General features: G+C 43.3%; 1 protein-coding gene across 4 annotated transcripts in view; it reads right to left on the reverse strand.

Annotated features, from left to right (window-relative positions):
- Positions 1–16,476, reverse strand: part of TPX2 (TPX2 microtubule nucleation factor) — a 59,486-nt gene that overhangs the window by 28,434 nt on the left and 14,576 nt on the right. For 3 of the 4 annotated variants that reach the window (XM_058679368.1, XM_058679370.1, XM_058679367.1), the window contains exons 2-6: positions 8,206–8,378; positions 7,058–7,180; positions 3,444–3,555; positions 2,635–2,763; positions 61–168 (exon numbers count right to left, since the gene is read on the reverse strand). In XM_058679368.1, the coding sequence (XP_058535351.1) occupies positions 61–168; positions 2,635–2,763; positions 3,444–3,555; positions 7,058–7,180; positions 8,206–8,311 (578 nt within the window). In that variant the 5' untranslated portion in view covers positions 8,312–8,378. The remainder of the gene's footprint in view (positions 1–60; positions 169–2,634; positions 2,764–3,443; positions 3,556–7,057; positions 7,181–8,205; positions 8,379–16,476) is intronic. The other variant, XM_058679369.1, reaches the window with a different exon arrangement.

Here is a 16,476-nt window from a genome sequence, read left to right on the forward strand (position 1 = left end):
TTTCCCTTTGTAATTTTACCCTATTTACTCTGATGTTTCAGGTTCAGGAAAGAAACTTACCTTGCAGGTGGTAGACAAGGTAAAGTATGTCTACTGCCTTTAGAAGATTCCTTCTTTCCAGAAACATCTTTACGGGCACTGCCTTCTTCCTCTGTCTTGTTATTTGAACTGGAATTTAAAAGGACAAAAAAAAAAAGATTCATAATTCCATAAGAATATTATGTATGAATATTATGTATTAAATCCACATGTGGATTTAATTTTCTCATTCCTTTTTAAAGATTTTATTTACTTTCTTGAAATGTAGAGTTATAGAAAGAGAAAGCAAGAAACGAAGAGATCTTCCAGCTGCTGGTTCACTCTCGAAGGATGGAACTGGAAAGTTTCAACACCAGGAGACATAGCTGCAGGGCCCAAGCACCTGGGCCATCCCTTCATCGTTACCCCATGCATATAAGCAGAGAACAGGATTCCAAGTGTAGCAGCTAACATCTGAATCGGCTTCCACACAGGATGCCTGTAGCAGAGGTCTCAGCTTTACCCAAGATGCCATAGTACCAGCCCCTATTTCTTTATTCTTTAGGCTAAAAATGTTTCAATCAAAAAAATTTTCCAATAGTATCTTTAGAATACATATACCAATAGTATACTTGGAGTGAACTTGAAAAAAGCAAACAGAAATCAAGGTAAGAGTTCTCCATGCAGGGCAGGCACGGCAGCCTCTTGGCTAAAGTCCTCGTCTTACACACACTGGGATGCCATGGGGGCGCTGGTTCGTGTCCTGGCTGCTTCACTTTCCATCCAAGTCCCTGCTTGTGGCCTGGGAAAGTACTCAAGGATAGACCAAAGCCTTGGAATCCTGCACCCAAGTGGGTGACCTGGAAGAAGCTCTGGCCTCCTGTCTTTGGATCAGCTCAGTTCTGGCTGTTGTGGCCACTTGGGGAGTGAAAACAGCAGATGGAAAAATTTTCCTCTCTGTCCATCCTCTGTAGATCTGACTTTCCCATAAAAATAAACAAATACATTTTTTTAAAAAGTTCTCCAACTGGGCCCGGCGGCGACGCCTAGCGGCTAAAGTCCTCACCTTGAACTCGCTGGGTATCCTATATGGGCGCCGGTTCTAATCCCGGCAGCTCCACTTCCCATCCAGCTCCCTGCTTGTGGCCTGGGAAAGCAGTTGAGGACGGCCCAAAGCCTTGAGACCCTGCACCCACGTGGGAGACCTGGAAGAAGTTCCTGGATCCTGGCTTAGGATCGGCACAGCACCGGCCGCAACGGCCGCTTGGGGAGTGAATCGTCGAACGGAGGATCTTTCTGTCTCTCTTCTCTGTATATCTGACTTCCCAATTAAAAAAAAAAGTTCTCGAATGATATAGGAACTTTACTTACTCATCATGAAATGATCTAAGAGCACAGCTAGTTTCTTATTAACACAATTCTGAGCCAGAAGCAGCAATACCCCCCAAGTTGCAAGTAAAGATTATACTTGATTGACAGACTCTATGGCAACTAAGGGATCCAAGTGACAGTCTAGGTAAAGGTTCTGGAGACTCGCACCATGGCTCAACAGCTTAATCCTCAACCGTGTGGTACCAGCATCCCAAATGGGGAAAGGTTCCTGTCCCAGCTATTCCACTTCCCATCCAGCTTTCTGCTTATGGTCTGATTAAGCAGTGGAGGATGGCTCGAGTCTTTGGGACCCTACACCATGTGAGAAACCTGGAGATTACTCCAGTCTTTTGGCTTCAGACTGGCTCAGTGCTGGCCAGTGGAGTCACTTGGGGAGTAAACTTACAGATGGCAGACCTACACTCTGTGTCTCTCCTTCTCTCTGTAAATCTGTCTTTCAAACAAAAATAAGTCATAAACAAAAAGTTTCTGGAAAATACTTATTTTCCTGCGATGTTGGGGCTATGTACCTCCCTGTCCCTTCTTATCTTCCTTTTTCTCTTGAATATGATTCCTAGACATTTACTGACATTGTGGCACTGGGAGTTAAGCCACCTCTTTCAACGACAGCACCCATATTAGCACTTGTTCGCGTCCCAGCTAACATCCCTGGGAAGGCAGTTAATAATGGTCAAGTTATTGGATCCCTGCTACCCATATGGGACACCAAGATCGAGCTTTTGACTTTGACCTGAACCCAGCCCTGATTATTGTGGCCATCTGGGGATTGAATCAATGGATCTATGATTTCTATCTCTCTCACTGTAATTCTGCCTTTCAAATAAATTGTTTTTAAAAAAGAAATATAGCGGGCCCGGCAGCATGGCCTAGCGGCTAAAGTCCTCGCCTTGAATGCCCCGGGATCCCATATGGGTGCCGGTTCTAATCCCGGAAGCTCCACTTCCCATCCAGCTCCCTGCTTGTGGCCTGGGAAAGCAGTAGAGGACAGCCCAATTCCTTGGGACACTGCACCCACATGGGAGACCCGGAAGAGGTTCCAGGTTCCCGGCATCGGATTGGCGCGTACCGGCCCGTTGCGGCTCACTTGGAGAGTGAAACATCGGATGGAAGATCTTCCTCTCTGTCTCTCCTCCTCTCTGTATATCCGGCTTTCCAATAACAATAAAAAAAAAAAATCTTAAAAAAAGAAAAAAAAAGAAAAAAAAAAGAAGCATAATTACTTACATTTTCATTTTTTTGGAAGGTGGGATTTCACTGACGGTTCTAAGAGTGGCACATCTCTTAGCTTTCATTCTTACATCGTCTTTTTCTTTTTGTTCCAAATCCTTCTGAGCAGACAGTCTAATAGACCTTCTATGGTAAAGGAATTGACAAAAATAATAAAAAATGGATCCATCTACTACAAATATGCAAATTTTCTTCAGAAATGTAAAAGTATGCCAAACTACGTTAAAGCTGTAACCAATGTTAATCCAACACAAAAAATGTGGGTATTTATATATACTATTATTTGTAAATTAGACCCCAATGAAGCAAAATACAAACAAACAACTTGCTTGCCATCACCTAGTACACCTTTCCCTTCTCTAGTCAGGTCGGGCACCCAGGTTAGCTGTGACTATGACTGGGATGCCCCCGTGTCTTATCAAATCGCCTGGGGTTTGAGTGCATCTCTGCTCCGGATTCTGATTTCCTGTTAACGGGCATCCCAGGATGTATTGGTGATGGCTCAAGAAATCTGGTCCCTCCACCCACGTAGGAGATCTACACTGAGTTCCTAGCTCCTGGCTTCAATCCTGCCCATTACAGGCATTTGGGAAGTAAGCCAAGAAATGCCAGCTCTTCTCTCCAACTTAGGCCTTCATCCACAAATTAACCATTAATTAGACTACATTCTTATAAGGATTAAATAATATAATACAAACTCTAGCACAGTACAGACATAAATAAAGTACTCTGTCAAAGCAACTATGTTTATTTATTTATTTATTTATTTCGGATAGCTACAACTTTTGAGTCCTATACAAGCTTACCTCTGAGGCTGAGTTGGAGTATTTGTTAATATGACTCCCTCAACTTCTTTTGAAGGCACAGACTTTTCCAAAATATTTTCTTTTTCTGCCTCTTTATAATAAGTGTTATCAACTGTGAGAGATCAAAAGCCAATTAGCACTGAAATTCCAAGAAATGAGCTGGACACACACACATATATATGAAACTTTATACAGAATTGCAGATAAAAATCATATACACATGCACACCTGCTAAGCACTGAAACCCTTAGTTGCAATGAAATCTATAAGACCAGTTTATAAAAGCAACTTTTACACATTGTACATTATCACTATATCACATAAATACAAATAAAAATTATGTGTCGATTAATAAAAAGTTACTTTTATCCAAACAGAAAAGAAGTATCCAGAGCACTGCCTACTTGCACCCCTATGGCTCAACCTCAGAAATACAGCCTCTTTCACCAAAAAAACAAAAAAAGAAAAAAGAAATACAGCCTCCTGACATTCAGAACAGTAATATTAAATATAAAATTCTGAAAATTCTAAAAATCACCTATAAAAAACTAAAAACCACAGAATTTCTCATTAGCAATACAAGGAGATAGAAGGAAAATGAACAAATCCTTCACAGCAGTTGATAAAAGTAAAATTAATGGGCCCGGAACGATAGTGTAGTGGTTAAAGTCCTCGCCTTGCACGCGCCAGGATCCCATATGGGCGTCGGTTCTAATCCTGGTAGCCCTGCTTCCCATCCAGCTCCCTGTCTGTGACCTGGGAAAGCAGTCGAGGATGGCCCAAAGCCTTGGGACCCTGCAGTTGTGTGGGAGACTGTCGCTGTCCTGCAGCGATGGACTTGGTGCACGGAGCCGATAATAACACGCTTGGACTACTGACTGATGATCAATAGCCAAAATTTATTAGGGGCAACAGACTTTATATGCTGAGGGTCATACAGGATTAGGGTAGAGATACTTAGTTCATCAACAGAACCATCAACTGTTTCTATGCCTTAGTTTGGAAGTCCTTTTGCCTTGTATATTACTTCCCACTCAACTGTTCTTATACAAATGATATCTCATCAGGTATACAAAAGGTAGCCATACAGTTGTTCTCATGCAAAGGATATCCAATCAGTCACACACAAGACATCCATTCAGTTGTTTATCATACAAATATTGTCCCATCAACTGTAATCCTGTGCTCGCTGACTAGGGTCGCTGACCTATGGTCACAATGTCCTCCTACAGGAGACCCGGAAGAGCTCCTGGCTCCTGGCTTCGGATTGGCTCAGCTCTGGCCGTTACACTCACTTGGGGAGTGAACCATTGGACGGAAGATTTTCCTCTCTCTCTCTCCTCCTCTCTGTATATCCCCTTTCCAATAAAAACAAATAAATCTTTTAAAAAAGTAAAATTAATTATATAATTCTAACATTAAGTCAAACTTTGAACTATTTACTGAAAACGGAACAATGACTCTTTCAGACATGAAAGGGTCATCTAACACTCCTTGAAAGTGTGCTCCTATAAAATGAAGCAGTATATGAAAACAAAACAAAAAGACAAAGATCCAGAAAACAAGGCGGCAAAGATGTTTTTCAAAAAACTAAAATAATACCCTCCCAAAAATCCAGTTAAAACTTCCAAGGATCATTTTCTAATATGAAGCTAACTAAAGTATAGCAAAATGTTAAGCAACTGATAGAGTTTAAAAGAAAGAAAATGCATCTGATCTTGATGTCAGAATCATCTGCCTGTGACACAGAGGGCTGCAACAACGGGACTGAAGAATCAAGAACAACCATGAATCCCAGCTGCAGCCAAGGCCTAGTTGCCTTATACCCAGATAAGTGTTTTACTGGTAGGAGAAAAGCAGCCAACAGTTGGCTTACTTTCTGGGTCAGTGGGCCAACTTAGCTGTCTATTCTATTTTTTTCTTTAATATTTGGGGGGATGGTGGGGTGCAGAGCACCTGCCATGTGGGTGCCCACCAGCTAGGGTCTATCCCACAGCCATCACTATGGCAATGTGCATGGGAGTGCCATACATTGCCAGGGGCTAGGGATTGGGGACAGGTTGGAATGGGGCCAATGAGGGTTTATTTGACACATATGATTTCTGGGGGCTTCTAAGGACCAGGCCACTGCACCAGCAGGTAATCAAGGGAGCTGAGATGGAGTGGACCATAAGGAGGAATCTGGAGGGCCTTCCTAGTCAGTGCAAAACATCCAGCCATGCACACAAGAGCCAGGGCTGGGGGTGGACTGGCCTAGGCTAGGTTACAGCACCCACCAGGGCTCTGTAGAGCTGTGTTTGGGGCAGATCTGGTAGGGGTAGTTCTTTGGGGTCATCCTGATTAGTTCGCAACCTCAGGTTGGTGAACACAAAAATCAAGGCTGGGGACAGGCCAGTCCAGGCTAGACTGTAGCACTTGCAGGTAAGGGCTAGGACTGGGAATGGGCCGGGCTGGGCTAGGCCACCATACCCACCAGTGAGTGCTAGGGCTGGGGGTTGTGCCATGTCAGGCTGGGCTGCAGCACTTGCTAGCACCAACAAGAACTTGCGCTGGGACCAAGCCTAGTAGGAAAACTTTGGGGATACCCCTGCTGAGCTGTAGCACCCACAGGCACATGTGGAAGGGTAGGGTCCCAAGCATATGGGCCATCTTCAGCTGCTTTCCCTGGCACACTGGAAGGGAACTGGATCAGAAGTGGAGAGGCCAGGACTCAAACCAGCCTCATATGTGATACTGGCAATGCACGAGGTAGCTTCACCCACTGAGTCAGAACTCTGGTCCCTCCATAAACTTTTTGAAGACTGTTTCAGGTGAAACATACCACATAATTCTAATCCCTTTGGAAGAAAAATAAGGAAGAGAAGTTCAAGATGGTTGTCCATACCTCAAATTCAACAATTATGTCCTACACCCATGAATTAAATCATCTTAAATCAACACAGCTGTTCTAACTGCAAGCTTATCAATGAATCTGCTGAAAATATACTCATTTCTCTATTATTTCCCCTCTAATTAACTCTTTAAGTGGAGAATTTGTAATGGTGTGATTGAAGATGCCCTCAGATTTACCACAGAATAATTTTCAAATATTGCATAATGATCATCGTGATGACTGCACAAGTAAAACACACTGAAATTTACAACTTACGTAGATGAATTACATGTTGAAATATATATATATCTAGAGCTGCTTTATTTTTAAGTGATGATTTTCAAAAGGAATTTATGACCTCTTACAGAATGCTGCTCTCACTTACATCAAATAAGACAATATTCTGCACATTAAGTAACCACCATTTTAAATGTCAATTATCTTTTAAAATTAAAAACACGATAGAAAAATTCCTGTTGTTTTGTTTCCCAGGCAGACCCACGTTAGGTTACACTGAATCTTATTAAAAGACAGCAGTTACATACTCACAATTAAATTCCAAATTAGTTCAAGTCCCAAGAGATTTTTCATAAAGCACAGCACGTGGCTAGCTATCATAAATTAGTTCATTGTACCATTAGTAAGAATTTAGACAAGCTCTCCCCTCAGATTTCCAAAGTATTGCCACATCTTTCTGTCAAGGACACTGTTTTCTAAGATGGTCTTGTTTTTTTTTTTTTACCTGTTCTCAAAGGTGTGACACCTGCTTGCTGAAGATTAGTTTTTCTCAAAGCAGTTTTGCAGAGTGGAAGCTCTCCAATCCCATTCTTTCCAGGAAATTTATTCTCCAAATTGGCCTTCTGCTCTGTGGAAAGGCAAAGTCATCAACATCCAATCAATGACAAAGCAATGATCAATGCCACGCACTTCACACGTTGACTGAAGCCCTTCACCAGGATACGTTCAACTCATTTGAAAGAACCAGCAAAGTTCTAGCAAACAAAAGGAAGTCAGTACACGTCAGACAGACTATAAAAACTAAAAAAGCTAGTTACACTGAACAATGGATTCTAGAGAAAGAAAAGTGCAGACTTTGCATCATGAATACCTCCTTATCTTGGCTTGACACACAGTCAGGGCCATTCAGCATGAGCTGGCACTATCTACCGCCAAAATGCATCATGTTCCTCTTACAGAATACTGTAGCCACGAAAATCTGTAACGTTTACCAAAGACATTTTCTAGTTGTACAGATTTTCCTCGACTAGGGAGATAAAAGGAATGTGGGATGTGTAAGGATGGAGCAGAGCTGGGTTCTCCCAAGGAACTCATCAGCACAAAATAGTCAAAGTGCTCTACTGGTGCAGCTTCAGCAATACCGCAACTCCTAGCAACAGGTGCCCTGTATAGCCATTCTCCGAACAAAAAGATGCGACTACTTAGAAAGTGTAGAACTAAGGAAGATTATGGGATTCACCTAGTTCTCACTATATCAAGATTGCTATACTTACATTCAGATGCTGTTTTAAAGAAAAACTTGGAAAGACAAATCCTCAGTCCAATCATTTACTCAGGGAAATGATAAAATGAGCTATTTATATATTTTTATGTAATCATAAAATCTTAGCTCTCTGGATATTTCTAGGCTACATATTTTGTGTAGATTTTTCCAAACTGTCAGAATTTAAACCAAAATCAATCTACATACTAAGTAGGTCTGCACAACTCAAACTAGTGCTGTTCAAGAGCTGCATCATGGAGGACAAAGTGTCTTAATCTAGAAGGGAATTTCAATTTCAGCTATTTTCTTGCAATTTCTTCTATATCTGAGAGATCCTAGCACTAAGCAAGTCACTAATCCTAACAAGGGCCTCAAAAAATGACACTTACCAAACCACAAATCTACATTTTCATTATCTTCCTCATCATCCAAAGACGTAAAATTGATGAACTCAGTGGGAGCGTCAAAGGTGTAAGAAGTTTTAACATGCGACATTGTTCCCTTAGTGCAGAAGAGCAGATTTTTTCCAGAATTTGTATCAAGTCTCCCAATAGGTCACCTTCTAGGAAAGAAATGGTTCAGAAACTTAGTTAAACATTAAACTTTTGATTCCTTAACAATTAGTTTCATTTTACTATAACATTTGTAATTTTGAAAATCAGTAGAACAGTATGTCTAATTTTGTCAAATAAATCTAAAAGTTACTATTTTTCAAGGATGGTATAACTTGAACATACTCCTTGAAGTAAACATGTCTAAAACTAGAAACACAATTTCTACCTGCAGTATGTAATAGTCCTTCCAAACCTACAGTGCTTTTTTCTCCCAATCTCTTCTACAACACCATCCAATTTTTTTAAAAAGCATATATTTATTTTTATTGGATTTATAGAGAGAAGAAAAGACATTCCATAAGGTGTACTCCATAAGGGGCAGCGATGGACGAAGCTGAGCCAACCTGAAGCCAGGAGCCAGGAGCTTCTTCCAGGTCTCCCACTAAGGTACAGTGTCCCAAGGCTTTGGGCCATCCTTGACTGCTTTCCCAGGCCACAAGCAGGGAGCTGAATGGAAGCAGCAGGAACATGGACCGGAGGCCATATGGGATCCTGGCACTTGTAAGGTGAGGATATAGCCATGGAGCCATTGTGCTGAGTCCCATTCAATTATATTAACTATGTAAATCTCTCTCCTGAAGAACAGATTTTACTCACTGCATCTACTTCTAACAAAAGCATTTTTCCGTGTCAGGAAATACTAATATATCATTAAATAATGGATGTGCCACAAATATTTATCCACTATTTTTTATTTTTTTAAGATTTATTTTATTTTATTTTTTTAAAGATTTATTCATTTCATTACAGCCAGATATACAGAGAGGAGGAGAGACAGAGAGGAAGATCCTCCATCCGATGACTCACTCCCCAAGTGAGCCGCAACGGGCCGATGCGCGCCAATCCGATGCCGGGAACCTGGAACCTCTTCCGGGTCTCCTACGCGGGTGCAGTGTCCCAATGCATTGGGCTGTCCTCAACTGCCTTCCCAGGCCACAAGCAGGGAGCTGGATGGGAAGTGGAGCTGCTGGGATTAGAACCGGCGCCCATATGGGATCCTGGGGCTTTCAAGGCGAGGACTTTAGCCGCTAGGCCATGCTGCCGGGCCCAGATTTATTTTATTTTTATTACAAAGTCAGATATACTGAGAAGAGGAGAGACAGAGAAGAAGTGGAGCTGCCGGGACCAGAACCAGCGGCCATATGGGATCAAGGCGAGGACCTTAGCCACGCTGCCGAGCCCAATCCAATATTTTTTAGACTTTCAGTATTCTCACTAGAACATCCTTGAAACTAAGTTTCTTCTTCCTAAGGGGTTGACACTTAAGCACAGCAAGCTAGGCCTCAGCCCCCAGCACCAGCACCCCATATGGGCATTAATTCCTGGTCGCTCTGCTTTCAATCCAGCTCCCTGATTGTAGCCTAGAAAAGCACCAGGAGATCTCTGGGCCACTATACCCACAAGAGAAACTTGAAAGAAGCTCCTGGCTTCAGATCAACCCAGCTCCAGCCATTGCAGCTATCTGTGGAATGAATCAACGTATGGAAGATCTCTGTGTCTCCTCTCTGTAACCATGCCCTTCAAATAAAGTCTTCAAAAAAAAGCAAAAAGAAAAATTCTAAAAAAAACAGGTTGAACTGCTCTTCAAGAGAATACTTGGGGCCAGTGCCATGACTTACTTGGTTAAGCTACTTTGTGAAATGCAGGCATCCCATACAGATGCTGGTTCATGTCCCACCACTCCACTTCCAATACAGAACCCCACTAAAACACCTGGGAAAACAGTAAAAGATGGCCCAAGTCCTTGGGCCCTTGCACCTATGTGCAAAGCACAGAAACTCTGAGCTGCTGGCCTGGCACAGCCCCTAGCTGCTATGGCCATTTGGGGAGTGAATCAATGCATGGAAGATATTTCTCACTATAACTCTGATTTTCAAAAAAGAATACTCATGAAGTCAACAGTGTAGCATAAAAAAAAAGCTGCCGGGCCCGGTGGCAATGGCCCAGCGGCTAAAGTCCTCGCCTTCAACGTGCCAGGATCCCATATGGGCGCCGGTTCTAATCCCGGAAGCTCCACTTCCCATCCAGCTTCCTGCTTGTGGCCTGGGAAAGCAGTCGAGGATGGCCCAATGCATTGGGACCCTGCACCCGCGTGGGAGACCTGGAAGAGGTTCCTGGTTCCCGGCATCGGATCGGCGCAGCACCGGCCATTGCGGTCACTTGGGGAATGAAACATCGGATGGAAGATCTTCCTCTCTGTCTCTCCTCCTCTCTTGTATATCTGACTTTGTAATAAATAAAAATCCTAAAAAAAAAAAAATAACCAGAGGTACTTATTATACCAGCTCTATGAAGTACTAAATACGGACTACTTCTAATGCTTACACAGTCTTGTACAGAGGCCATTTTTATCCCCATCGTAGAAAAGGAGGCCTAGGATCAGAGACTAAATGGCTTGCCCAATATCGCAGTTATGTCAGGACAGCTCCATCCAGAACTGCTTCTAACTTCAGGACAATGTTCTTTTCCACATCCTTCTGCCCTCTGTCCTTGTGAATTGGAGAAGCATTTTAATGTAGTAATGGCCTCTATCTACATAGAAAATAGAACTATGCTTATTTTGAAGCAGATCCATTCTCTATAGTCTTTTGTCTTTAATGCATTTCTTATTACTTCCACTCTAAATGTTTCAGTATCCCTCATTTCCACTGTCATTATTCACAAGTGTTTCTCTAGTGAGTATCTGCTAGGAGTCACAAACTGCAGGATTGACGATATCGTGCTCATTTCTCAGTAATATTTAGATACGACTATTTCATCTCACAAAAACTAGATTGAGTCCCATATACAAAGGAACCTACAAAAATCTACACAAGAGCTCAGGTCAAACTACACCCTAAAAATAAGAGGGGACGATACACAGTATTCAAAGAATACAGTATGACCCATAAGTGTAAAGAAAAGCAGAAGATTAACACTGAAGTATGATTAAACATTTTTTATTGAACATCATCAAGTACACTAAATACACTCAAATGCACATCATATGTGAAAATCCTTATGTTGCTGATACAGCCACAGCTCTTGCTCCGGCCCTTTTACTTTCATTCTCTTTGAAGGCAGATAAAATAGAACTGCAGCACGCCCCGGTGTCCGTGAGCGGACTCCACAGGCCTTGGCATCACTGGGCCCTGATCACCGATTATCAGTCACGTATCTCTAGCTTTCTTTGACGTTGGTCACTGTAGCCCTTTAAGAGGTGAACCACCAGAAGAAAAAAATCTGTCTCCTTTCTGTAACTCTGCGTTTCAAATAAACTAATCTTTTTTTTAATCACTTTTTGTATACTTAACATTTTCTGTTATATCAAAAGCAGTGAAACATAGAAGTCCAGAATTCCAGCCCTCACATTTACTACATGTACAACAATGGACAAAACACTCTGCCTGCCTACCTTCCTACTTCCCATATATAAATGAAAAGGCAATTCAGGTGCTATCAAAGAAAGACACTGCCAGAGGGCATTATCACTGCCACTTGACCTCTGATGTTTCTATTCCTTGACCTCATTTCTATACAAAAGAATGATAGTGAAGTGAGTGACACTGCTTAAAAAATTCCCTTACTGCAACTTTCCCTACCCTTATAAGCAAACACACTGGAAGACATGGGAAAATCTTGGATTCCCACGATCTTAATGCTAACCGGGGTCACTGGGAATACTTCCCAGAAAGGAATGCTATGAAGACAAGTAAGGCTGGGGGAGGGAAGTGGAAGGAATGCGAACATGCAGCTAATCCACTTCACCTCTTAAAAATCACTCCGCCAAAGCATGCTGCTGAAAACAGCTGGAAAGTGTTCCAATTCAAGTTCTCCTCACACCTTATCTTCTTTTTTCTGATTATGAAGCTACACTGCCAGATGAAGCAACAGCCAAGGCTGAGTCAATCCAAAGCCAGGAACCAGGAGCTTCCCCCAGGTCTCCCACACAGGTGCAGGGTCCCATGGTTCTGGGCCATTCTCAACTGCTTTCCCAGGCCACAGGCAGGGAGCTGGATGGGAAGTGGGGCCGCCAGGATTAGAACCGGTACCCATATGGGATCCTGACACGTGCAAGGTAAGGACTTTAGCCACTAGGTTACCACGCCAGGCCCGAACTCTTTTTTCTAGGAGAGTATTTTTGCATACGAAATGTTTGCTCTACGTTAGAGGTTAGTGAAGACTTTCAATAGATATTCTTAGAGTAAAAGAAATTACAAAAAGGAGTTTCATCATCATCAGGTCTATGATGATGAGGCAAAACACAAAATATGAAAATCAGAGTACATCTTTTATCTAATTGTTTTAAAGTTAAACTTTTTTTTAAAGATTTATTTATTTTTATTACAAAGTCAGATATACAGAGAGGAGGAGAGACAGAGAGGAAGATCCTCCGTCCAATGATTCACTCCCCAAGCGACCGCAACAGCCAGCACTGTACTGATCCGAAGCCAGGAACCAGGAACTTCCTCAGGGTCTCCCACACGGGTGCAGGGTCCCAAGGCTTTGGGCCGTCCTCCATTGCTTTCCCAAGACACAAGCAGGGAGCTGGACAGGAAGCAGGGCCACCGGGATTAGACCCGGCGCCCATATGGGATCCTGGCACGTTCAAGGCGAGAACCTCAGCCATTAAGCCATGTCGCCGGGCCCTTTAAAGTTAAACTTTAAAAGCAAAAACATTTCTCAAACATGATGCATTTTAAAAAAATAAAGTGCCTTTCAAGAGGAGCTGATATTGTGGTAAAGTAGCTTAAGCCACCACTTGCAATACTGTCACCCTACATCAGAGTGGCAGTAAAAGCCCCAGCTACTCTGCTTCCGAGACAACTCCCTGCTAATGCTCCTAGGAGTGCAGAAAACCATGGCCCAAGTGCTTTGCCCTAGTTAACACTTGTGGAAGATCAGATGAAGTCCTGGGCTCCTGGTTTCAGCCTGCACCAAAATCAGTAATTGTGGGAAATGACCCCACAGATGAAATATTAGCCTCTCCACCTCTTTCACTCTTTCAGATTAGTAAGTAAGGGACTGCAAGCTAAGCAGCAGCATCCCAAAGGGGTTCAAGTCCCAACAGCTCCACTTTCCATCCAACTCCCTGCTTGTGGCCTGGGGAGGCAACTCAGGATGGCCCTAGTCCCTGAACTTCCACAACCATGCAGGAGACCTGGAAGAAATCCTTGGGCCTGGCACCGTGGCCTGGCAACTGCAGTCCTAGCCTTGAATGCACTGGAATCCTATTTGGGCACTGGCTCTTATCCCAGCAGCTCCACTTCCCAACCACTCCCTGCTTGTGGCCTGGGACAGCAGTTGACGACGGCCCAAAGTTTTGGGACCCTGTACCTGCGTGGGAGAACTGGAAGAGGATCTGGGCTCCTGGCTTCGGATTGGCGCAGCTCCGGCCGTCGCGTTTACTTGGGGAGTGAATCATCAGACGGAAGATATTTCTCCGCGTCTCCTCCGCTCTGTGTATCTGACTTTGCAATATAAATAAATAAATAAATACATAAATAAATAGAAGTCCTTTGCTTCTGGTTTCAGATCAGCTCAGCTCTGGCCATTCCACCTTGAGGAATGAACCAGCAGATGGAAGAACTCTGTTTTTCCCTCTTTCTGCAACTCTGATTTTCCAGGTAAAATAAACAAATCTTAAAAAAAAAATGCATTACAAAAAATTAATAAATAAAAACTTTAATTAAAAGAAAAAAATATTGTTTTGAGAGTTTTTCATCTAACATGGCCAACTCATGAGATTCCCCTCAGTGATAAAAATAAGCAGGAAAACAAACACTACCCATTGAGCAGTGTGACATGTCCTTCAGGGAGGACTGACAGCAGACACAGAGAAAACCAAATGAATTTATTAGATCAAGCCAGTTTCACAATATTGCCTCTCTCACAAAAAAATAAATATTAGGGCATGTAGACCAAAAATTGAAGTCCACAAAGCCTACTAGGAGATGGGAGATCCCAGAGCCAAAGGCAACAGCCTAAGTGAGAGCACCCCAGGCATGGCTGGAGCTGGAAGCCTTCCTGTGCCCCTTCATCAAGATTGAATTTCTGTCAACAGGTCACACTGAGGAAAAAAAAAAAAAAAAGCACCTGCGTCAACCGCGTTCCCCCAAACCAACCAAGCTGCCAAGCAGGGACTCGGCTTCTCATTTCACAAGCCTCTGGATCGACCACAGCTCAGATTCCTCTAAAACCAGAAACATTCTAAGCAGGAAAAATGGCTATTAATGACAAGCAATCCTACAACAGACCCAAGGAAAAGACCTATCCCACATGCCAGGAGCCAGTGAGGTTCCTTTCAAACCATCTCTTCCAAATGCCGCTCATCCAAATACACAGCCCATTTTTACTTTCAAAAAGCAAGGCCAGAAAAGACATCTACAGACTCCTTCGCTCCCTCCTTGCAGGGCAGTACAATCACAATCCTGGGGGATCCCAGCTGCAACAGGCCACTCACAGAGGGCACTCTGCAAGTACAGAGCCTGTGGCAAGGTGGGCATGGACGCCCTCAGATGGAAGTGACACCTAAAGGATAGAGGCAGCCGGGAATTCTATGCTTAAAAATGAATGTCGGGGATTTCTTCTGAGGGAAGAAATAAATGGAAAGGCAAAATCAATGAGGAGAAGTACAGGGAGGGTTACAGAAGTAGCAATGTAACCTATTTCCACATTCAACTGAAAAAACCTCCATTGCCTCCTACCTCTCTTCACTTTCAAACCAAAAATAACTGGCCTTGACAAGCTCTATAAATCAGAAGGTGCATACTCCAAGGGGGCAAGGGACTACTGCACAGGGCGCATTCTGAGCAGGCCTGAAACAGTGGACGAGCCACTCCCAGCAAAACAAAGACTGGGGTGATGGATGCTCTCAATCACCCTACTTCCCAGTCTGAGCGGTGCCTTGCCCATTTCTGCTAGAGAGGAAATCAAGAGTTCAATGGCTGGCAATGGAACCGAATAAACACAGTAAGTCAAACTTCATGAGAAGCGTGGTGAAGACAGCCCCATCCCAGGCAAAGCCATTCCCCAGGGACACGCTCTTCCACTTTCAGAAGAGAGAGGAGATCCTATTACAGAACCACAAGTAAAACACAGTTGAGTTATTTTCATCTTCCTCGTGGAGAAAACACCTACATTTTTTCCTTCTACATAAGGGATTAGCAGGAGGCGGTAAATGGGAACATAATCCAGTGTGCAATTCTAACTCTTCATCAAAGTCACAAACTAAGTCTAAGAGAAGTTTAATGGACTTCGTGTTTCCACACTTACCTTTGCTAACTTTTAGGTGAAACCCGATCTGTTTACAGAAAAAGATCTATGAAGTCTCCAAAATTGGACCAATTTAAAATACAATGATAATTTCTCACTGTCCAAACTCTCAGAAGTTAACACAGCACTCATGGACACTGGTTCTTATCCATTACTATCCAGAAACCTTAAGTAAGTATATTTGTCAACCATTTCTCTCCCAGATTTGTGAGATTCACGTTTTCCTTTCTAAAGTGTTACAAATGAGGCCAGCATCATGGTAGCTAGCCAAGTCACCACCTTAGTGGCATCCCATAGGGGTGTCAGTGCCTGTCCCAGCTGCCCCACTTTCAATCCAGCTTCTTAACACATCTGGAATGAAGTGCTGTGCCCACCAGAAGCTCCAGCCTCCAGCCTGGCCCAGCCCTGCTTGGCAATGGCAGCCACCGTTGAGTGAACCACTGGACGTAAGTGCTCTCTGTCTCCCCTTTCTCTTTTTTTTTTGTAAGATTTTTTAATTTTTATTTATTTATTTATTTGTTTTTTTTTTTAAAGATTTATTCATTTCATTACAGCCAGATATACAGAGAGGAGGAGAGACAGAGAGGAAGATCTTCCGTCCGATGATTCACTCCCCAAGTGAGCCGCAACGGGCCGGTGCGCGCCGATCCGAAGCCGGGAACCTAGAACCTCTTCCGGGTCTCCCACACGGGTGCAGTGTCCCAATGCACTGGGCCGTCCTCAACTGCTTTCCCAGGCCACAAGCAGGGAGCTGGATGGGAAGTGGAGCTGCCGGGATTAGAACCGGCGCCC

This window comes from Ochotona princeps, chromosome 22 (genome assembly GCF_030435755.1).
Source record: "Ochotona princeps isolate mOchPri1 chromosome 22, mOchPri1.hap1, whole genome shotgun sequence".
In the NCBI taxonomy this organism is placed as follows: Eukaryota; Metazoa; Chordata; class Mammalia; order Lagomorpha; family Ochotonidae; genus Ochotona; species Ochotona princeps.